Below are 21836 nucleotides of genomic sequence, written 5' to 3' on the forward strand. Positions count from 1 at the left end.
CGTGTTATTTCTCACACTATCATTAAAAATACTGCTAATTTTATCTGTATATATATTCAACAGTTTCCCACAATTTTTTTTTTGGGGGGGGGGAGGGAGGGTCAGTCAAGCGTTATATGATTATTAGGGGGAGGCCGTGGTTGCGTTACCACGTATTCCAAGGGAGAAGGGGGGGGGGTCAAAAATGCTGTAAAAATGCGAGATGTAATTTATGAATGTTCCCTGTGATGCAAAAGCGTGTACTTCAATGCGGAGAAGTTTGAGATGCTTCACTTTTTCCCCTCAACATCATTTCAAAAGTGTACGATAGGGTTCCAGTAATTTTATATCTAATTAGAGAGAATTCTGAGGTTTTGTCTGATCTTCTGTGAAATTAAATGGAAGTAATAAAACATGTTTGCATAAAATTTGCGTAATTCTGTTCAGTCATCCTCCTGTGAAATGAGTTATTCAATGGCGTTGGGAAAAAAATCGAGAAAAATGGGGCTAATACTAAAAAACCTTGGTGAAAATGAATGATTGGTGGTGTGTACCTACTTGCTCATAAAGTAGATCTGACGGTGAAACTGCGTCAAATAATAGGCAGTTTCAGAAAAGTGTTTGCGGCGTTGTAGACTTCTGTAATACTTTTTTAAATGGAAAGCTACTCAATGTCAATTCTTGAAAACTTCCAGGTTTTTTTTTCTTTGTGCCAGGAAAATTCTGTGAAAATTTCAAGGAATGATATTAATTTCTTCTCCTTCAAAAAATTAAATGAAAGCCGAGATTTTTAAACACCGCCAACGAGATATGTGGTGTGGTAACTTTACCGTTGACATATCCTTGTGATGAGCAAGAGCTCTACTGCAGACTTCATTACTGAAATAGAATGATACTGTGTTGCCAATTTTCAAAAGTATTCAACCCTCTTGTCAGTTGATTTAGCAGTCCATTGACTTCGCAATGAGACAGTGAGACTAAAAAAAAATACAGAAACCCAAAAATTTTCTGAGTATTACATAAATGCTACGGACAGTTTATTTACAAAAATATATATTCTTCTTAAGAGTTTACACAATTGAAAAATAAAAGTGTATTAAGATGAAAACAAATTGAAAGACGGAGAAGAGAAATTACCTGTACAGTTATAAAAATATTACAAATGAACTTATATCAGGCTTAAAGTCTACTTAACAAGAACTGTACAGATTTTTACTTCGAAGAGTATGATCAAGTTACAAGCACTATTTCTAAAATTACCTGTATTGAAATTAGGTTCATAGTTTAAAAAATAACTTTCAATACCTGTATTTTCGAACTTAGAATACAAAACTACTTTTGTAGCCCTAGAGAACTGAGCTTACAACTTTGATAACAGAAAATACCATTTTCATTTGAACCATTCTCGAAAAAAAAAAAAATCAAAATCTCTGTGACATCTCTCTCTCTCTCTCTCTCTCTTGTGACAAGTTTCTTATGAAAAGTCAATTTTCAGCCACAAATTTTAATGAATAACATTAAGGATAAGAATAATGTATACTTTGTACTTTACTTTTTGCCTGATATTAAATAATCTTAGGCATCTTATTAAATATGTTTTGTAGAGGAAGATGTCTTGTAGACATGGCTCATCCATGCTCAAGAATAAAAGGTTAAGCACATTTTTCTCTCTCTCTCTCTAAAAACACGTTTTTTCCCCTGTGTTGTGATTTTGAGTTGGTATTTTAAGTTCTTAATGTAAGCAGATTGCACTCCCTCATGAATAAGATGTCTCTCCGAACAATCTACCTAACGTCAAATGAGTTGTTATTCCTTGAAGATGAGCGTTCACGGTTGATAATCAGTAAAACATTATTCCAGCATTTTTCAAGTACTTTCTAAAAAATTAAGCTCTTTCAAGGCCTTGAAAAAATGTCAACATCATGCACTTTTTTATACAGCACGAACTGCTGTCAATACCTTAGAGACCCCGGAAATTCTTCGGTGCAATTCACTATGATTTAAATCTTCACTCCCATCATGTTCGACATAAACGAGAGAAATGATTCAGGAATTCCAGTATTCTCGCTTTAAAGCTAGCTAAAATGTTGGGACCTTGTTCGTTTTTGTTTGGTGACATGAAAAAATTAAAAGAATAAAAAATTTGCTTAGGAAATAGGTGTTCCATTCTTTAAGAATTCTCTGTTCTTGAAGAATTTTTAAGATAAACAAATAAAAGGTAAAAATCTTGAAAGTCTATCAGGAAGACGGGAAAAATGAATTAAGTTATCTTTGACGTAAAAATATCACCAGAATTATGATTGTTACGTTATGAGAGGATTAGCTGAGGTACTTTGGCTGAGGATCGACCACAAGGCTGAATGAGATCAGGATGATTGCGAAGAAACATTTCTCTTTCTAAAAATTTTCTTCACGTGAAGAGTTCAATTTTTTCAGAGATCTTTTGCATCAGCTGAGCTCCTTGATTCTGGACATCCCTGCAGGCAAGAACAGTTAAAAAATTATTGATCAGGAATAATGTAAATCAACACTTGGAACAAAGGGCACAGAATGACGGGGGGAGAAACGTAGCAATAAAAAATTATACATATTTATACCGGAATAAAATGCGTATTTTGTTGTGGAGCCAACACTTAAATCTATTCTAGCTCTGGAATTTTCATTCAAAGGAGAGCTATTGTATAGAATACATATGTATTTGAGATTAATAATTACCAAAAAATTGAAAGAACTTGATAATGGTAAAAATACCTCGACAAACATAACATATGAATCTCAGTCGAGACTTAAGACGCCAACCGTCTTGACCTGATGTGTTCCAAAATTGGGACAGCTATCGGGTGCAAACACTTACCGTTTTTCTTAACTTCGGAAGAAATCTGACAAAGGTGCTTGAAAATGAAAAGTAAGAAAGCAGAAAATAGAAAGAAAAAAAGAAACTATTTCATTTCAAGCAACAAAAAGAAGCACTAGCATATTTTTTTGTTAATATCACAGTTGTTCTTGATAAAGAAAAGAACTGACACGTTCTAAGTTTGACCTTGAAAAGTTCAAAAATTAACCATCAGTAGATGCATATTAACTTACAGTTCATCAAGATTATGTTCTTGATCGATAAGACAAGCTGAATCATTCAAGTTGGAGTCATCACAAGATGTACGGTATTTCATCATTACATCATTTGTCAGCTTCACCGTTGCTTTGAATTCAGCCTCCTTGAATTTGAATTTGTTCATTGCTAGCGTAAATAGCAAACTGATGGTTGCGAGGATTTGGGCACCATTCTGAAAGAGGAACATCAATTTTTGTAGACTTGCTGTGATATAAAATTGGTTTTTAGCCATATCCTTCCCCCAGAATTTCTCTTATTACTCAAGAGCCAAAAATAAACCAAAAATGGAAGGGAAATATCCCTATTTTAACTATTAATCCTAAGATTAGAATAAACCTGCATAAATAGCCTAAGTTGAATAAATAAAATAGATCATAGTTCAATAGTTCAAAGTCAAATAGTTCAAAGGTGCGTTCAAAGGTTTTCTTATTTGTGGCTCTATCTATGGAGCTGGATCTGAACGACAGTTTAACCACTTTCAAAATGAAAATTCTCAGATTTATCCGCAGAGATACTAATTTCTGTTGCGGGATATACACTTGCAGAATCTAGCCTTGTAGTGAATAAGATATTAGATAATATTGAAAATAGTTTTCTTAAAGGACTTTAGCATGTTCAAGTAATATTTACCAATATGAAAAACTGACCCAACATTGCAACCCAGCCGCAACTGATTGAGACTGATTTGGACAACTAATTGGGAGCAACCAAAAACTTTCTTCTACGCAGCAATACTGTACTTATTTTCCTTGCGATTATCAAGATTATGGGAAAAAAATCTAGAGTGTAGATTTTTCTTTCACTTTATGATACTAATTTAACTTTTCAAATCTGAGTAATTCAAGGGTTGCCTACCATCTCTACTACTGGTTGAATACAGAGCGTATTTTATGATTTGACTGATGATAAAGGACCATTCACTTAATCAACTTAATTAGATATTCGTGCGAAGTTAAACAAATGACTTTATAACAGTGTCAGATGCGAATCAATCTGTGTGATATCTGACATCATATTTTTAAATGACTTACGTGGGCGTAAAGTTCAGTGACATTTCTGTTAAGACACGTGAGGAATAATGAGCAGAAAACAGGCCGAGAATTGATGAGAGTCAACAAGAAATTTGTGAAAAATGGCAAGTTGTTCAGTTTGACAAATTGCACAGCGACATTATTCTGCAAGGCAAAGCAAAACAAAATCTGACTTAAACACTGCAGGAAATAAATCTACTCATTCATACTTAAGAATTATTAAACTGAAATAAAAAGTTGTAGAATTTTATTTTGGTTATACAAACAGCTTGGTTTTTTGATACTGAAAGACATTTTAACGGAAAAACTCTCTACCACTTACCTTGTTCTGGTGTTTTTAAATTGCCGCTCCCATTTTATTTTTTCAAAGGAGAACAAATCAACATCATTCCTTTAATTTTTCTAGAGCTGTGCGATTAATTGAACGTTAATCGTAACAGCTATTAAGTTTTTTAATTATATTGTAATCGAATTATTTATTTATTTTACAATTTTTTGAACACGCCCATTAAAAAATAAGTACAAGAAGTAGATAACAAAATAGCCACTATTCAAAGAGATAGGTTACTTTGAGAATTGAAAAATTAATCCCGATTGGATTGAGTCGATTATTTATGGAATGAGATGATGGGAAAAGATGAGCAGAGAAAAATGTAGTGCATAATAAAATACACAGGACTGGAATGCTTACCTTGAGAACTTCAATCATGAAACTTTGAACCACAGCTTTAGCAACTATATTGATGATGCGAGGTAATATGCTGTTCGTTTTGTCTTTGGCATGGACTTCAGCATAATTCAAGAACACTTCTCTCAGACATTTCTTCATACCAATAATATCCTGAAACGAAAGAAAAATCCAAGAATTTATTTGGGTTAGTAAAAAATAAAATTGTTGTTATGATTTTTGTTCTATTTATAATAATTTCCATTTTCTGAAACACTAAACCTTCTTCTGCTGTTTTTATAATTACTTACTTGTTTTATTATTAGTAATTTTTCAATAAATTTAAATTTTCCACAAACCATATATATCTAATCAATTGATTAATCTTAATATTCTTTGTACTAGTCTTGCCTTTGCTTGTTATGGTTTCTTCCACCTTAGATTCATCAGTTAGAGGCACACACAATCATTTGCTTTTTGGTTACTCAACTGAAAAGACGGATAAAATCAAGGTAAGAAAAACCATGGTATGCGTCACCACGATGTGTGATATCATGCAACCGTGTTTTTCGAATGGCGATATCTATGTTGATATTGAACGAGGAAACTTAGCATTTGTATGGATCTTATTATTCGCTGAAATCTGAATTCATCAAAATACAATTCTGTGAGTAGCGTAATTGACTCATTGCCAGCCTTCCTCCTCTAAAAAAACCGATCATTGTATCATAAAGGTGAGAAAATAGTAAAATAATGTTTTACCTTGACACACTCCAAGATCCTATCATGATCGTAGTTTTTGAAGGTTGCAGCAGTCAGAATACATTCCAGGAAGTGAGGAACAATGGTCTTATAGACATTATTTAGACGCTTGGCAGAGTAATAACTCGGAAACATGCTCATGGCCTGGCTTAACATATTGACAGAGCTCTCCAAAACAAGCAAACCATTCTTGCCTGGAATCGAAAGTATTTTTACATATTAAACGTTTAACAGATTCAGTGATGGTTGTTGCATGCAAAGAATATTTTCTTCCCAACTTCCGAAACTCTTTAATAAATATTATGTAGTTAGATTAGTCAATTGTATGTTGCTTTTTTAGAATGTTTTACCCACACAGACAGAAAGAAAAGAAAGAAAAAAGCTAAAACTTATATCCAAAGTTGGGTATTGATACTAAAAATTTCGCCTAATCTGCAACACACCTCCTGAAAAGTATATTATGTCTACCTTGCAAGACATTTTGATTGAAAAAATGGGCAATTAGTAATTGTAATCATTCATATCATTCACCTGGGAATAGGTTCAAGCTGTTTACTGCATGAGATGGAGAGGCAATGGCCTCTTATCAGACTAAAGGGGATTTATAAGAGCAGATAAATATAGCTCAAGGGGAGGGAGGGAGTATGGTGTTTAGCGAAGGTTTAAATCACACGCCAGCAAACCTTTCCTGATGCTGTCGAGACCTCAACTGGTTTTTCAAGGCATATTACATGATTGATAGCTAGACAGCAGCTACTAGCAGACACTCAATGATGAGGCGTCCCAGATTTGAGGGCACTCAGAGGTTTTCTCTTGGAATTCAAGACAGGAAACAGATTGGACTTTTATTGAAATTTGCATGAATTTCCCAGGATTTAAAATTAGCATACGCATCACACATTAATTATCCTCCTTGGAAAAATAAAAATACGGACTAATTTTCCAAGCATATATTCATGAACGAATATATTTGAGCAATTTCCCAAGAACTTGAACACTTGAAACATATTTCATGATATTCAAGGACTTTTCAAGGTGCCACAAACCCTGTTTTCGGAGACTTTGACTTACCACAATTAAGACATCTACTGAGCACTTTCAGCATTTCTGCCAAGACAAGTCTATCAGCTTGCTCAAGCGCCAGCAACGTCCTACCAGCTTGAATGATAATATTGATGAAAGAACATATGATAGGCTCCGGCTGCGTCTCCAGATTTTCAACGAGGGTCCTAAAATCAAAAGTTAAGACTCTACAATCAACTTTTGAAAGAATTATTTAAAAGCAGAGTGAGATTTACAAAATATTTCAATAATGTGCTCGTTAATTTTCCTTTAAAATAAATGGGAAAAGACTTACGAAGTCGCAATCTGAGATACGCTTTTTCCGACTTTAGTTATCAATATGTTTCTATACAAAGATATGATTAGGGAACTTCTGAGATAAAGGCTTTTACCAAAAAATCAAGCTAAGAGAAAAAAATTTCTAAAATCTCCATTATTGTTTTCTGATTGCTGCCTTGATGGAATTTTTCCATGCGAACGTTTTTTAAGTGAGAAGCATCTTCTGTTAAATATGACATGCTGCTGCATTCATGATAACTGATTTGTTTACCACAAAAATCCTTTGATTCCTAACTAAAGAGAATGATACATAAAGAAGGAAGATTACCTCTCACACCATTGTAACAGACCAGAGTAAAATTCGGTGGCATTGAAAGCTTCTGTGGCAGAAGTTGCCGAGAGTTCTCCCTCCGGGTCTTTATGTAACATGATGGCCAGTTTCAAGTAAGTATAGAGACACTGGTTCAGAAATTCATCCGATAGTAATTCAGATGCAAACTCCTCTTCATTCTGTATCCTTTTTTCAATCAAAGTCTGAAACCAAATATCATGACAAATGAAATAAAAGAATAATGGTTAGAATTGAATTGGTCATTCTCAAAAAAACTTCAGCACATAAAAATCGAAAATTGAGTTTTCGGTGGTTAGGTAATGCTTAGGCATGGATGCATCTTGCTAAGTGACAAGCAAAAAAACAGATATTTAAGGCTTAAATAACATCTGAAAAGTTCAATTATTCTAATGAAAAGGACTCAAGCTCCAAAGCGCTAAATAGTACTCGCTTATCTTGATTTGATCGGATTCCAATCCCACATGCAAGTATCTCGAATCTTCAAGAGTGAAGACGTAAATATTTGTCCTTTCAAGCCAAATACTTCTTTATTTCTGAGATTTTAGTAAGTTTTTGCATTTGTTAGCGATTATCAGTGAGTAAATTGTCATAGTATTTTAGGTACAGAAAGAGTAAAGGAAAGTCTCATCATCTCATCATCAAGAATCAGTGCACATTATGGCTTGAAGTACTAGAAAATCTTTTTGAAATAAATTTGATCATTCTCAAAAAGACTCGAGCACTAATTCGTTTTTTCATATTTTTCTATACAAATTGAAAGAAAATTTCTGAAACAACCACAGTCCGATCTTGAATTGCAATCTCCTCACACATTCATTTTTTAGCCTCTGAGTTTTAGAACCCGTCAATTAAAACAGTTATTACTGTTTTTCTCTAATTCTCATTTCCGGCACTTAAGTCTTTTAGAGAAAAATACTCTGCGTGCTTTCAAAAGGAATTGCTTTAAAGAGGGAACTATCTATCTTTTCTTGAAATCATATTTCAAAGATGGAGCTGAATTTTCATGGAGTTTCCAAGAACGTAGGCAATGAAGAAAAATGATACATATTTCTGAAATATGGTTAGAAAAATGGCGATGACTACAATAAAAAATACAAAGGGATCAATTTCAAAATTTTAGAACATGGGGGAGAAGAGGAATAAAAATATATGCAGCTCAATATGTTCCGAGGTTAGGCATCGCAACGTAAATCATTGGGAGACCTTGCGAGAGATAAATAAATGTTACCTTGATTCTTTCCAAGTAAGTGAAAAGCTCGAAGAACTGATCATAGTGTTTGGTTAGAACTCTCTTTTTGTCAACTGGGTTACTGAAAATCATATCTATCAGTTTGAGACCACATATTGGCTTTGCGTCTTTGGTTTCAAACCTGATCTTCTTCTTCCTTGTGGTGGTTCTATCCCGATGGGTCTGTAAAATTTTCATAAAAAACATTTCAGGATTAATGATCGTACCCAAAAAGCACTGAATTTATAAAATGTGATAACTTAAGAGCAAAATCAGTGCTGGCAGGATTCTTGACAGTTCCTAAAACCAAAGTCAAGGATTTTACAGAGTTATAAAAGTATGATCATGGACTTTTAAGGACGTGTACAAATTTTTAGAGACAGCCTCAAATTTAAGAGCTTTTCTGGAACTAGGGAGTTTGTTGCAGAAAAGACGATTGACACTTTGATTAAAAACTCTGTTAAAGGCCTAATTCTTTCTTTTAATCGGACTTCATTTTGCGTTTGGGAACTAAAATCTTTGCCTTAGTTCAGAGACAACGTATGTACCATTTGTTTTCTTATGCACAAACGTCTTTATAGGGATGAGCTAGAAACTGTAGTTCCTAATTACAAAAGAAGTCCAATCAAGGCTTATAAGTTTCTCATTTTGTAGATCAGACTGTTGTTATTACTGTTTGTTTAAGTAATATTGTTTTTGTTGCAAAATTGTATCCTTCACTACTGTCATGGTTCTGTTTGGTATTCTACTTTTGTAATACATTTTTTAATAAATTAATAAAATGTACTTAAATTGCAAATCCCTGACACATGCAAGAGCTCCATAATAATTCAGTGTTACTTACAGGTAAAACGGAGAAATTCAAGTTTTCCGCTTTGAAAGAGTCGTTGAGCCAATCATAAACCAGCTCAATGATATCTAGGCCTCGATTCCACGAGCAAAGTGTGCTGACGATGCACCGGCATTCCTGATACTGCATCACATGACCGCAATGCCTCAGTTGTGAGACGCATGCACTGGCGATATGGCATACTCCTAATATTTTTGAGAGGGGAATCAAGCTTGCCAACTGAAGAACGCCAAAGAATGTCTCGGTCCCCTAAAAACAAGGAAATCAGCTTGTGATGGGGAGATATTGTTGGAGCTAAGAATAGCATTATTTCTGAATATTGAAAATCAGATTATTCATCACGAGTCAACTGTTTTCTAGAATTAATTATGGATTGAGTATTTCCAAAAATGGATTTTCTGAGGCAAAGACGAAAAGATTGTGAAAATGTTTAAGTGTTCTAAATTTTCTTACGTAATGATTCAGTCGAACTTGTTACAGGAAAACTATAATGAACAAGAACCTAATTTCGACACAGGCAACTGGTTTTTCACAAATCTTCTTACAGTACATCTCGTTATCTTTAAACAATTTTCAGGATTTTAATACAAGCAAACAGGCTTTAATTAACAGATCTTATTATTTCTTGTTAGTCTATACTAACTAGGGTTGTTGATACTTAACCAATACTTCCAAAGTATCGATACTTTTAATCGATACTTATCGATACTTGGCATCGATACTTATCGATACTTGGCATCGATACTCAACAATATCGATACCATGTAATATCGATCCCCAAACCCCAATATCGATGATATCAATACTTTATCTGATTTGGCCATGAAGAAGGCCTCTTTTTCTTTTTTTAACAACTTCTCTCTCTCTTCTGTTTCACCTTCACTATGCACTGTGACAAACGACGGAGTAATCAGGTTTCTCAAGATGATTACTTTCGTTAAAAATGTTAAAAGCTCGGTTTGATAACATATTATAGTTGACTAAGCAGGCAAATAAGGGCGGTTTGAGAGAAACGAAAGTCTGGCTGAATTAAACGGTTGACAGACATACGCACATTTCGAATTACGGCATAATTTAGAAATAGTATCGATGGTATCGATACCTCAAAAGTATCGATGCTTCAGCTCGATGCTCGATACCGGTATCGATGCTTTGAGTCCATACCAGTATCGATACCGAGTATCGATACTTCCTTGAGAATCGACATCCCTAATACTAACCACTGAAACCATCAGGATACAGTTCTGTATCTAGTGTAACTGACCCATTGGAGTGTCTATCCTAACAACCAGATGCTTTGTTATTTCTTCGCAAACAGTATTTACCGCTGACGATTAGTGAAAAGTAAAATTCAAGCACTTTCCAAGGTCCCACAAACCATGCAGATCAAGGTTTTCTTACAAGAGCAAAGGAAAATACACCTTAAGAATAATTACCTTAAAATATTTCAACATGATAGGAATCATGGAAACTGAAAGCTCATAAAGATCCTCCAGATCTTTCTCATGGTCTCTGGAATTCAATGTGCCAGCATGAATGATCCATAACAAAGAAACGATATCAAACAATGCATGACTGACAGGTAGCTCATCGAAAGGAGTGAGCTTTTCAACACTGCTTGCTACGCTTTCCTCTGCTTTCGACGCTGAGACAGAGTCATTTATCTTTGATGTATTGGAGTCACTGCTGTCTCCAGAAGAGGATTTAGAGGTGTCCTGACAACTGTCATCTGAAACATGGAAATTGATACAATTTAAAGATGAATAAATACAATAGAAAAGAAAATGATTGAGCCAGTATACTTGAGATTTAACTCTTACTCAATACCCCAAGCTAAAGAGTGACTCTGCCCCTCAGCAACCGCTGTCCAAGACGTCTTGTGAAAATAACACTTCGGAGTTATTTTTTTCAGATGTTTAACCCTTTCCGGTCCGCGGCAGTTTTCCACGGCCGTCGTTAAGTGAGGTTAAGGTAGCAGCGATGTTGTCAACAAAGACAGTGGTTTCCAAAGGCTCCACCAGAGGCCGCCACTTGCTGGAGCAGTCGAATATACCCGATATCGGGCCTGCACAGAAGTTCAAACTTTTGGGCGACTATATCCGACATCGGACCTAAACGCGTTATTTTTCACGGCGAATATATCCGACATTGGACCGGAAAGGGTTAAAACATAATTTCGAATACAGATCATGAAGCAGACATTATTCAGCTGAATCAGCCGTGGAAATGGTAATAGTTCTTGGCCTTCCCATTTTTCAGGAAGCCTTTACATATTAAAAACAATTTTCCCGAGTTTTTAAAAACCTATTACAGAAATGACCTTGAAAACTGTTACTATGTTTATTAGGTAAAACTTAAAAATTTCCAAATTTAAAAACATTCAATTAAGCCGTAATTCACTGCTTTTTATATACCTAAATGTTGCAAACATTTTTTTTATGATTACTGTAACTTTCTGAGCCCCTGAATTTTCATATTTTGTCACAATTTGTTCTTTCATTCCACGAAGCTGATTTCCATGATTTTTCTTGGATAAGCCCGCTATTTTCAGATTTTGGAAAAATCAATTTTTAAACTTTTTTGTTAGGAAATAGTAAAACGACACTTACCATCAACGTTATTTGTCTTTTCTGATAGTGGTCGGTAATGTTTCCGTCGTTTCTTGAGCTTTGGTTGCAGCTCGTCGGGAATATCATCTTTTTCTGCTGCAGCCTCCTCTCTTGCTTCCCGAGCACGCATTCTTGCCATTTTATCCATGATATGAGCACGTACGGTTGATAAAATCACCATCATTATCCGATACGCTTCTTCGTAATGGAGTAATTTCGACGAATATTGAATCAATTTCCGACCAGCAGCTGGATTCAACTGTATCAATTTTATAAGTCTCTTCAATGTGACTTTATCGTCATGGTTCTTAGAGAAAATATTGCTAAAAAGCAACTCGGTCAAAGCCTTTGCGACTGATTCATTTTCCTCTTTCTGAAACGAAACACACACAAACATCAAAATTTGGGTAAAAAAAAGGACTGTAGCCCAAAAAAGCTTAAATAGGGTGCTAACTCAAATTTTACTTTAGATTTTCGGGATTTTCCTGATATTTTAAAAGAAATTTCCCAATTTTTTTGCATGAATATATCAATCAACACTTAATGATTATACAGACCAACATATTCAATGAATTAAATAAAATGTTTCACTTTTGCATGTACTAAACTGCATATAATTGAAAAATGTAATAAGAGCCTAGAGATATCTTTAGGATCGTAAATAAATCGTAAGAATTCTCACCCCAAGTCGCATGGAGATGAGCTTGATATCAGAAATTTTCCAGTATTGCAAGTCTTCCAGATCAGCCTCCTTCACTTTTTGTAGCATGCGAATGAAAGAAAGACGCACTTTATCGCATTCGTCACCCAAGTAATTTCCCAAATTTTTTAGGAGTGATGTAAGATACTCATGGCACTGCTCGTTGTCAATTAAACTGGAGAAGCCTCGGTAAACAGCGCAACGCACATCACTTGATGAGCCATCATTGGTGCAGTCATTGATTATAATTTGGAAAAGCTTTTGCAGAGATTCTGGAGAAAATGTATTCCAATTTGACTTCATACATGCAAACACTCCCTGAAACACAAACGAGACAGACATTTAATGTTAAAAGTCAATCAAAGACATCGCGAACCTGAACGTAAAAATAAGAGAATTAAGAGACTTCCTTGCATAATTTGGAGAATTTTGCCAAGAGTATTTAAAAATTCTGAATTTATTTTATTTTTTACAATGTTGCGTTAAAACTAGCAACATAATTTTATTCTTCATACACAAACTATTCCTGATTCACAAATAAATAATAAAAACAACCTCTTCATTAAGTTACTTAGTTCTGATGTTAAATTATTTGCATATCCATATCCTTTCTCTTCTACATATTTTACAATAGGACAAAAAATTCGGTTTCACAGAGGGAAGAAGACTTTCCTAGTACACTGAGAAAGTGGGATGCACATTAGACTTTCGACATTTTTATTTGTGCATCAGAAAAAGTTTTTTTTTTTTTTTTTTTTTTTTTTTTTAAACACATAACAACCTTTGAGATATAAACTTTTGTCAATTAGTACATAGTTTATGGGCTTGCTCACCTAAAAAAAGTTTAAAAACAAAATGTCGTCAAAGAACTTCAACTTCACCCTTTCTGTACAGAGATTGATTCACAGACATTTTTCATTTCTATTATGAATTTGAAATTTTCTCATTGCTGTAGCAAATACATATTTGATGAGAAATTGGACAAGAGAACTTACCCTGACAGCTAGCACTCTCACAAGATGGCTATCATCAACCAACAAGTCTGCCATTTCCTGATGTTGTCGATCAAGATGCATTATACGGTCAGGTTTAGCTTCTCCGTGATATTCCAACGGATAAACATCGAAAAATATTTCTGCAGCATTGCAGCGAATCAGATTATTTTCAAACTGTAACAAAGGGACAAAATGTACAAATAACGCCATATTTTTGTTATAAAGGACTACAGTAAGACCTTGATTTATCGGATCCCGATTTGATGGATTCCGCAATTTAACGGAACAATTCGACAGTCCCTAGAAATGAAATAAATTGAGGTTTTGCTGCATTTCAGATCTTCAGGATCACATTTTCAATAGAGATCACAAGTTAATTTTGCATATATTAGAGAACTTCCTTGATACTTGTTCTCAAGAGAGCATATCGACAGTGAAACTCCCAATCCACGTATCTTGTTAGTAGTGTTTCAAAACCTCCGCTCCCATTTTATTTTTTTGAAGGAGAACAAGTTAACATCATTCCTTGAAATTTTACAGAATTTTCTTTGCTCAGAAAAGAAAAGTCACGGAAGTTTTTAAGCACTGATGTTGAGTAGTTTTCTATTTCACAAATAAGTGATGACAGAAAGTCTGCAACAATGCAAACCAAGATACATCGCTTGGAAGTTTCTTTGTCGATAAGTGCTCTGCAATGTTGGATACAGGTATTATCAAATACCTTGACTGTCATTCGGTCTATTTATCTGTTATGTTTATCTCCAAAATGTTGTCCTGACAAAGAATGGTCTGCAATGCAATCCATTTACTGTAAAATGCAAATCCACCAATATCAATTCACACTTTTCTTGTTATCAGTGTTCTGCCTTCCCTGGGCGCCATGCTGTCGCCAAATGCGCCTAAAAGTCAGGCCTTGCCGCCTAAAAATTGGGGGGGGGGGGGCTGGGCCATCGTGGCGCCTAAAAAATTTGACTGACTGAACTTGCAATCGGGAAGCGGCTGAAGCAATGAAGCCCTCTCTATACGCACCTAGGCCATTCGCCATGGCCCGTATGCAAAAATTTAATTTGGCTCCTAAAAAATAGTAGATGGCTCCTAAAAATTGGGCTTCCCCGCCAAGGTGGCTCCTAAACTTTTAGGGGGAAGGCAGAACACCGCTTATTATCATTAAAGTGAAATAGGTATGAATGATTTTCGTTGGTTTTTCATGGGGGGGGGGGACTTACGACTAACTTTATTTTGGCAAATGCTGAAGGTTTACTCCTTTTTCCTAACTTAATGTGGGTAAATATTTCAAAATCGTGCCCACTGAGAAAGTTTATTAGTTTATATAGTGGAAATGTGTTTGAAGAAATACACTGCTAAATGAGAACTTACATGTAAATATCTCCACAGCAGAGGCGTATAAAGAGTGGTTATCGCTTTGCTGAGCCTTAAGTGCTCTCGTTTGTTGTGCAGGAACGACAGTATTGTGAAGACATTGTGACCTAAATTCGACATCTCAAGTCCACTGCGCTGGATAGTAAATATTGCCATCATATAATTTTGAAAGCATTTGTTTTCAACCGCCTGGAAAAGAGAAAACACTCAAAATGATTACTGATTGCAAAATTATCTGCGAGCAATTCAAATGGACCTCCATTTTGAACTACTTACAACATGCTTTTTTAGTAATAAATATCTTAAGTACATCAGGGATTTACTATTTAAGGACTTTACTTTATATACAATTTTGTGTAAATTCTAGAAGGGGCCAAGCAGCATATCATGTCGCTCTTAAAACATAGAGCATGAACCTTAAGCATGTAGTAGAAAAAGATAGGAATTTTAAGTAAAATATAGTACTGCGTGTAGAGACCCCATTTCCTCAAGATTTATAATGACCTAAATTCTGGCTAAAAATCCCAAAATTCTCGCAAAAACCTGCCAAATTCTTGCCAAAATTTGACTGCACTTCTCAAATTCTTGCTGAAAAACTAAAAATTATCGCTAAAAATCCTAAAATTCTCACTGAGAATCCAAAAATTCTAAAATTTTCGATGCTAACTGCCAAATTCTTGCTAAAAATGTGTGATTTTTTTCATCTCTTATTTTAAATTGGAAAAACGTGGTTGGCAGTGCCAGTGGTTTAATGCAAAACGAAGCACAAATCTATGATTGGTCATTTGGTCAATGACGGAAACCGGAGTTTCACGAAGTTTCCCGCGTCCCGCCCACTGGAATGATCGGCAGCTACGAACACAATAAAGCTCATTTTACCACAAATTTTCCACCAACAGCGCAAATTACGTCGAAATTCGCGAATTCTCTGTGTAAACTGGCGATGTCACGCCAGAATTCGCGTCAAATTCGGAAATTCGCGCCAAATACCGAAATTCTCAATTACATATTCGAATTCAATGGAACTCCATGATGCGTCTGAGCTTGGTCCAAGTGCTTAAAAACGACTTTTTGAACATTCGCGCAAACAAATTTCTGGGGTCTATGCGTAAGACATAATTTCTACATGAAAAAGTCTACATCGAAGTAATAGTCTAGACTTTACTAAAAGGCACAAATTACAGTTAACAGATCTTAGGCAGTCAGTGGAGCAAACCAAGTACTTACTTTTCTGACTTCTTTGTTTTCAGCAGAATGCAACCAAGCGAGGTAATACGCTTCACCGTAGCCATCCGCATGAGCTCTCTTTGTTTGAGGCACCGCCAATACATCTTTGATAGCTTGGTGAAATCTCTGAAAAACATATTACATTCAAAATTATTAAGTATGTACCTATTTAAGCCTTGATGAAAAAACTGGAAATGGTGTAGCTTCTCATGAGCTGACACTGACAAAGTATGGAAAATTTTCCAGTCATGGAGGGTATCCAGCTGTTACAGGTTTCAACAAAAAATTAAATGTTGATACGGAAAAAGGCATTGGGTGGGACTTAAATAAGCAACAATGAAAGGCTGAAGATAGAAACTCTTTCTTTCTCTAAAAGTACACTCCAAACTTACTGACGCTCATTTTTGAAAGTTGTTTTTCCTTTGAGAAATTGAAATTTGAGTTAGATTTGTTTCAGAAACTGTTATCTTGATTGTTGCCAGTTTCAGTGTTAGCGTCTTGTTGTTTAAGAGTTTTAGCATTGGGAACTTTTCATATAACCCTAATATAAACCCGAAAGTGCAATCTAGGACCTTCAAAACTGTCCAGCATAAAAGCGTGTGCATTTGGGGAGGTTTCACTGTGCTTATAAAGGCAGGAGTTCAGAAACTTCCAGACGATACGAATGGGCCGGTAAAGGGAAAAGGGGAACTCCTGCGAAAACAGGGGAAAACGAGGTGACCCTATAAGATTTATTAAAAATATACATTTTTGCAGCATTTTAGTAGTGAAAAAGTCCTATTATTGGGGTGAAAAGGGTTTGGTTTTATTTCGTAATTTCTTGCCATTAAGGAAGCTGATTGAATTTTGAGGGAGGCTTGGAACCTTTTATGCCTCTGTACACAGGATCATGGTTTGATTAACTAAGAGAGGCTTTTCATTTGAGGAAATCTTGACATTTAAAGATGTAGAATCTGACCTGTCAATAGACTTATTTTTTGATAGATAGACAGACTCTGAAGATTCAAAGTTGACTTACCGGGAGCAATGTTAGGTCCATGGTGAGTAAAAACGACACGAAAGCTTTTGCTTCTTTAATTGTCATGATATCCTTGCACTGAGTGATGTTGATGAATTTACCCACAAGAGGCTCGCACGCTTTGCTTGTTATCTGCAGCCTTGCTATCACTCGCTCAAGAGAGTGCAGTATTTTGACAAATTTTTTCTGATAAATGGAAAAATACACAAATGCTTTAAATTCAGCGCATGATAACCAACCTACCTTAAGATAGTTCTGTGAAAAGATGCTTTGGATGGAGATAATTGCATAGATTTTTTTGTATGGAGAAATTATGAGAGGGTGTTTGAAGGGTTCTGTTTTTTTCCCCCCCGCTTAATTATATTAAAAATAAAATTGACAGGAAGAAGAAAAATTTATGTTATGCGCACGGATGAAAGAGGGGGTGGATGTCTTTTTCTTACAGCCTGAATTGAATTTTGAACCAATTTTTACTGGATGGAAAACATCATTCGTACAGGAGTTTTGAAAGTATGAAATAAATAATGTAAAGTCAAAAATGCATCGCTGATTTGGGGTTCACATTCAATGAATATATAAATTATAATAGGATTCATAATTGTCAGAGTTGCAAGACTCAATTTTATGGATTTTCATAAATATGAAATCAAAAAGGCAGGAGAGGTTAAAAGAAGAAAAGAAAGAATAAAATAATTTCTGATAGCATGACACATGAAGCATCAAAGGACTAAGTATTAGGTACCACCACAAATTCATTACGAAGCTCCAAATGTGTATTGGAAGCTACGAGTTGTATTGAAAAACGAGACAATTATAGAAAAATAGAGGCTGAATAAGATAAAAAAGTGATAACTTACACAGCATTGTGATTTTGCTGGCAACTTCAGAATGAGGTCTATCACACAATTCATTGTTAAGAAAAATACTTGATCAGAAAACTCGCAATTTTTAACCAACAACAGAGAGCAGACTTCTGCAATGCTTTGTTTAAGCTGAAAAAAAACACAAAAAAACGTTAATTTAAATAGGTGTCTATCAAGCTGCTTGTCGACCTGAAAAATGTGCAAGAAATTGATATGTAATTATCTGGCATATATCCCTCCTGGAAAAAAATTTGGAGGTGAACTCTTCAGATCCTCAACTTTCAACTTCCCTTTGACAGCACTCTTAATTGGGAATGCAGAAAGTCCTTAGCCTCCTTATTTTAAAAAAACCTTTTTTCTCAGTAAGTGCACCATAATGACTTTTTATTACAGTTTACTTGCAAATGAAAAAAAAAAAAACACTAAGAAGTGGCCCGAACTGTACATAACAAGATAGAGAAATGATGCTGGTGGACCCAGCACCATTTCGCAGGGAAAACAAAGCCAAGTTCCAAAAATTTACCTGGAAATTATCCTGATTATCACTGCAGACACCACGAAAAAAATGCACACAATTTTCATCTCAATTTGATAAAAAATACGCTACTATTATACTAACACAAGCTGGCTTCCCATTTGGAAAGTCCATATTGAGGTCCTTTCACTTACACAAGTGATTAATTGAGCTGAGATTTTCTAGGAATGTAATAAATTGAACCATGCAGAGAAATTACACATTCCAGCAGTTCATTGTGAAAATACCATACGTCAGTATGTATACTCTCACAGAAATTTCGTAAATTGTCCTAACTTCCATACCACCTTTCAAGAATTCGTACTTTTTAAATGAAGATAAGAATTATACTGTTTATTCTGTGTGGTGAAATCACCGACAAAAGTCCCGCCCAAATTAACTAAAAAAAGAAATCTTAAGACTGTGATTACTTACATCTGAATCCAAATCCAACTTCAGAAGAAGGCCGAGCAAAGTCGCTACATGAGAGATAGACTCTTTGATTGGCTCATCAGCTGGTAGATTCTCAATGATGCACACAGCTAACTGAGAAACTGCTTTCAACCACTTCAGAGCAACTTCATTTTTCAGGTTCTCGAAGATGAGTTCGGCTGCAGCTTTGACGGTTTCTGAGAGATTCTCAAAAATAGTGTCGATTTCTTCTCCACTTAGAACTTCCAGAGCATCCTATAATAGTGAGGAAGTATGATTGCACATTGACAGGGGAGAAAAATAAAATTAAAATAGAAAATATTTATTTAAATGCAAAAACTGACTATGTATTTTCGAAAACTTTATTTTCTTCAGGAATATTGAAAGTCTCAACAAGACTTCAGTAATAAGTGATTAAGAGCATTGTTACTTAATTTATGACTGCTTAGGTCGATAAACTATTTCTTTAGGTCGTCAAATTTTTTATTTAGAGGCTTTGAATATCATACAGATGGTGTCAGTTGATATACAATTTATTTCAAATTGTGACACTGCAGATAATTCTACAAATTTTAAAATTTTATTTCTTAGCGGGAAAACCAAAGTTCTCGATTCCGTAACATTTTTATTCATTTATTTTTCTTTTAATGTGATTTTTTTCTTGAAAGGAAATCTCAAACATGGCACGAGACCAATACTTACATCCTTTTGCAAAATGACTTTCACACTCAGTGGGATATCTTCAAATCCCAAAAGTTCAGCTAGGAAATCATAATTTTTACATTTTTTGAGCTTCTTCTTGCGTTTCGGATTGGGACTTTTCTTTCTGTTAGGCTTGCGCTTTCCTGACTTGGCTCCCTTCTGCGTTGCTTTACTGGACTCCTCAGGCAGCTGGCTGGGACCTGGTTGGATATCTTGCATGTTTTGAATATCTTCACCGCAGTCCTCTTCAGGATCTTCATTGTGCACTGGCTCCTCATTTGCTAAAATGACAGCTTCTTTAAGGGCTTTCGGACTGTCGCTCATCTGATTGGCTCCTTCTGTATTCTTTGCATTAGATGGACTGCCAGAATTTTGCTTCAGAGCTTTGCGTTTACCTAATCTTGATCTGATTTTACCCTGCTTCGGTGTTGAGTTTGAGCCTGAGTCTACAATTGGAGCATTCTTATTTTTTAATATTTTACGTGGCTCCTTAGAAACTGCTGGTTCTTTATTTGCAATTCCCTGATTTTCCAAATCACTGGTATCCAACTTTGAATTACTTTCAACACTTCCAGTTTGCTCAAGGTCTTCATTTGCCTCAGCCGCGACTACTTTCGGTATTTCTGACTCATTAATATGATTCCTGTCTTCCGAACTGTTCGATTTAGATAAGCTTCTAGATTTTCGCTTTGGGGCTCTGCGTCTCCGCGATTCGGATTCAACTTCTATTTCTTTAGAGTTTTCATTATCAGCAGCTCTTCTCCGTGATGCTTTACGCGAATTTTCAGAAATTTCTGACTCTTCATTAATAATTTTCTGATTTTCTAAATCACTGGTGTCTAGATTTTCATTTTCCTCATGCTCCTTTGCTGTTGACTCTGTTTCTTTCAGTACATCGGACTCATTGATAATGAGATCTGATTCTTCAAAACTGTTCGACTCAGATGAGCTTCTAGATTTCCGCTTCGGAGCTCTTCGTCTCCCCGATTTTAACTCGACTTCTTTCTCCTTAGGAGTGGAGTTGGAGTTTCCTTTGAGAGCAGACTTCCGTAAATTACTCGATTTTTTGGAAACTGCTGGTTCTTTGCTTGTAATTTTCTGATTTCCTCCATTACTGGTATCTTCTACAGAGCTGTTCTCAAGGTTTCCATTCAGAATTCGCTTCTCTTTTGATCCAGACATTGTTTCCTTGCGCGCAGCAGGGCTGCAAATACTTTGCATGGATTCATCAGTATTTTTCGATACATTGGGGCTGCTAGATTTCTGCTTGGAAGCCCTTCGTTTTCCCAAATTTGATGTACCTCCCTCCACCTTGGATGGTGAATCTAGGCTATTGGCTCGACTTATTACAGAATCATTTCTTGATACATCCAAAGAATCATCAAGATTTTTTGACTTCTTGTCGACAATTTTCTTATTTTGCCCATCTATTGTCTTAGGAAGACTACTTCTCAACTGTCTCCCTGGTGTAGCATTAGAGTTACTTTGACGCTTCCTGGCCATGGCACAAGCATAGGACTGTCAGCAGATTCTTTCAGAGCTAAACTGTCTTCAGAATGAAGAGGCTCCCTTCAGATAAAGAATTGACATACAAAAAACTTACAGTCTTATATTGCATGGTGGATGCAAAGGAATTGACAACAGAAAATCAGGACATCAGAGAAGCAGAGAGAGCCACAGCTGTCGATGACAATTTTTCATTTTAAATGTACCTTCCTGTGTTTGTCAAGTTAAAATGACCTTAAAATATATAAAAAAGCGGGTGCAGAAGTTAGTCGACTTTCATCATCACCGAATTAATGCTGACTTATGCATTGATTGAATAGGGAGATCAGGAAGCAACGCGCACTCATATGACACACTTCAGAACATCTTCAACAAATGATAAACATGAAACAGTTGCTGGATTTTCGAATCATCGGCACATTCAGAAGGCAGTCACAAACCAAAATTAGTAAATAAATCAGTATAATGAATAAAAATTAGAATTTGTAACACAAAAATAACAATCATAACTTTCCTTTTTGTAATGGAGATAAAACATAGATAAAAAGGCGCCAATTTAAAAAATAAA

At 35.4% G+C, this 21836-nt stretch overlaps 1 protein-coding gene across 1 annotated transcript; it reads right to left on the reverse strand.

Annotated features, from left to right (window-relative positions):
- Positions 1-983: 983 nt before the first annotated feature.
- Positions 984-21805, reverse strand: LOC109032589 (uncharacterized). Its single transcript, XM_019044805.2, has 19 exons — positions 19763-21805; positions 19064-19315; positions 18109-18243; positions 17252-17437; positions 16234-16359; positions 15004-15195; positions 13627-13800; positions 12614-12949; positions 11932-12304; positions 10759-11051; positions 9317-9571; positions 8473-8655; positions 7221-7426; positions 6623-6780; positions 5552-5745; positions 4814-4963; positions 4123-4266; positions 3067-3263; positions 984-2456 (listed from the first exon to the last, which is right to left on the reverse strand). Exons 1-19 carry the CDS (start codon positions 21263-21265, stop codon positions 2390-2392), a joined length of 5124 nt encoding a protein of 1707 aa, XP_018900350.2. The 5' UTR covers positions 21266-21805; the 3' UTR covers positions 984-2389.
- Positions 21806-21836: the final 31 nt, after the last annotated feature.

This window comes from Bemisia tabaci, chromosome 8 (genome assembly GCF_918797505.1).
Source record: "Bemisia tabaci chromosome 8, PGI_BMITA_v3".
Classification (NCBI taxonomy): Eukaryota; Metazoa; Arthropoda; class Insecta; order Hemiptera; family Aleyrodidae; genus Bemisia; species Bemisia tabaci.

What these genes read in the sequence shown, in the direction of transcription:
- LOC109032589 (XM_019044805.2), bottom strand. Translation starts at nt 21,265, where the DNA reads ATGGCCAGGAAGCGTCAAAGTAACTCTAATGCTACACCAGGGAGACAG. An exon ending in TCATCTCCATGCGACTTGGG is followed by an intron (nt 12,305 to 12,613) that starts GTGAGAATTCTT and finishes GTTTCGTTTCAG; the next exon opens with AAAGAGGAAAATGAATCAGT. An exon ending in CAGTAGATGTCTTAATTGTG is followed by an intron (nt 5,746 to 6,622) that starts GTAAGTCAAAGT and finishes TTTCGATTCCAG; the next exon opens with GCAAGAATGGTTTGCTTGTT.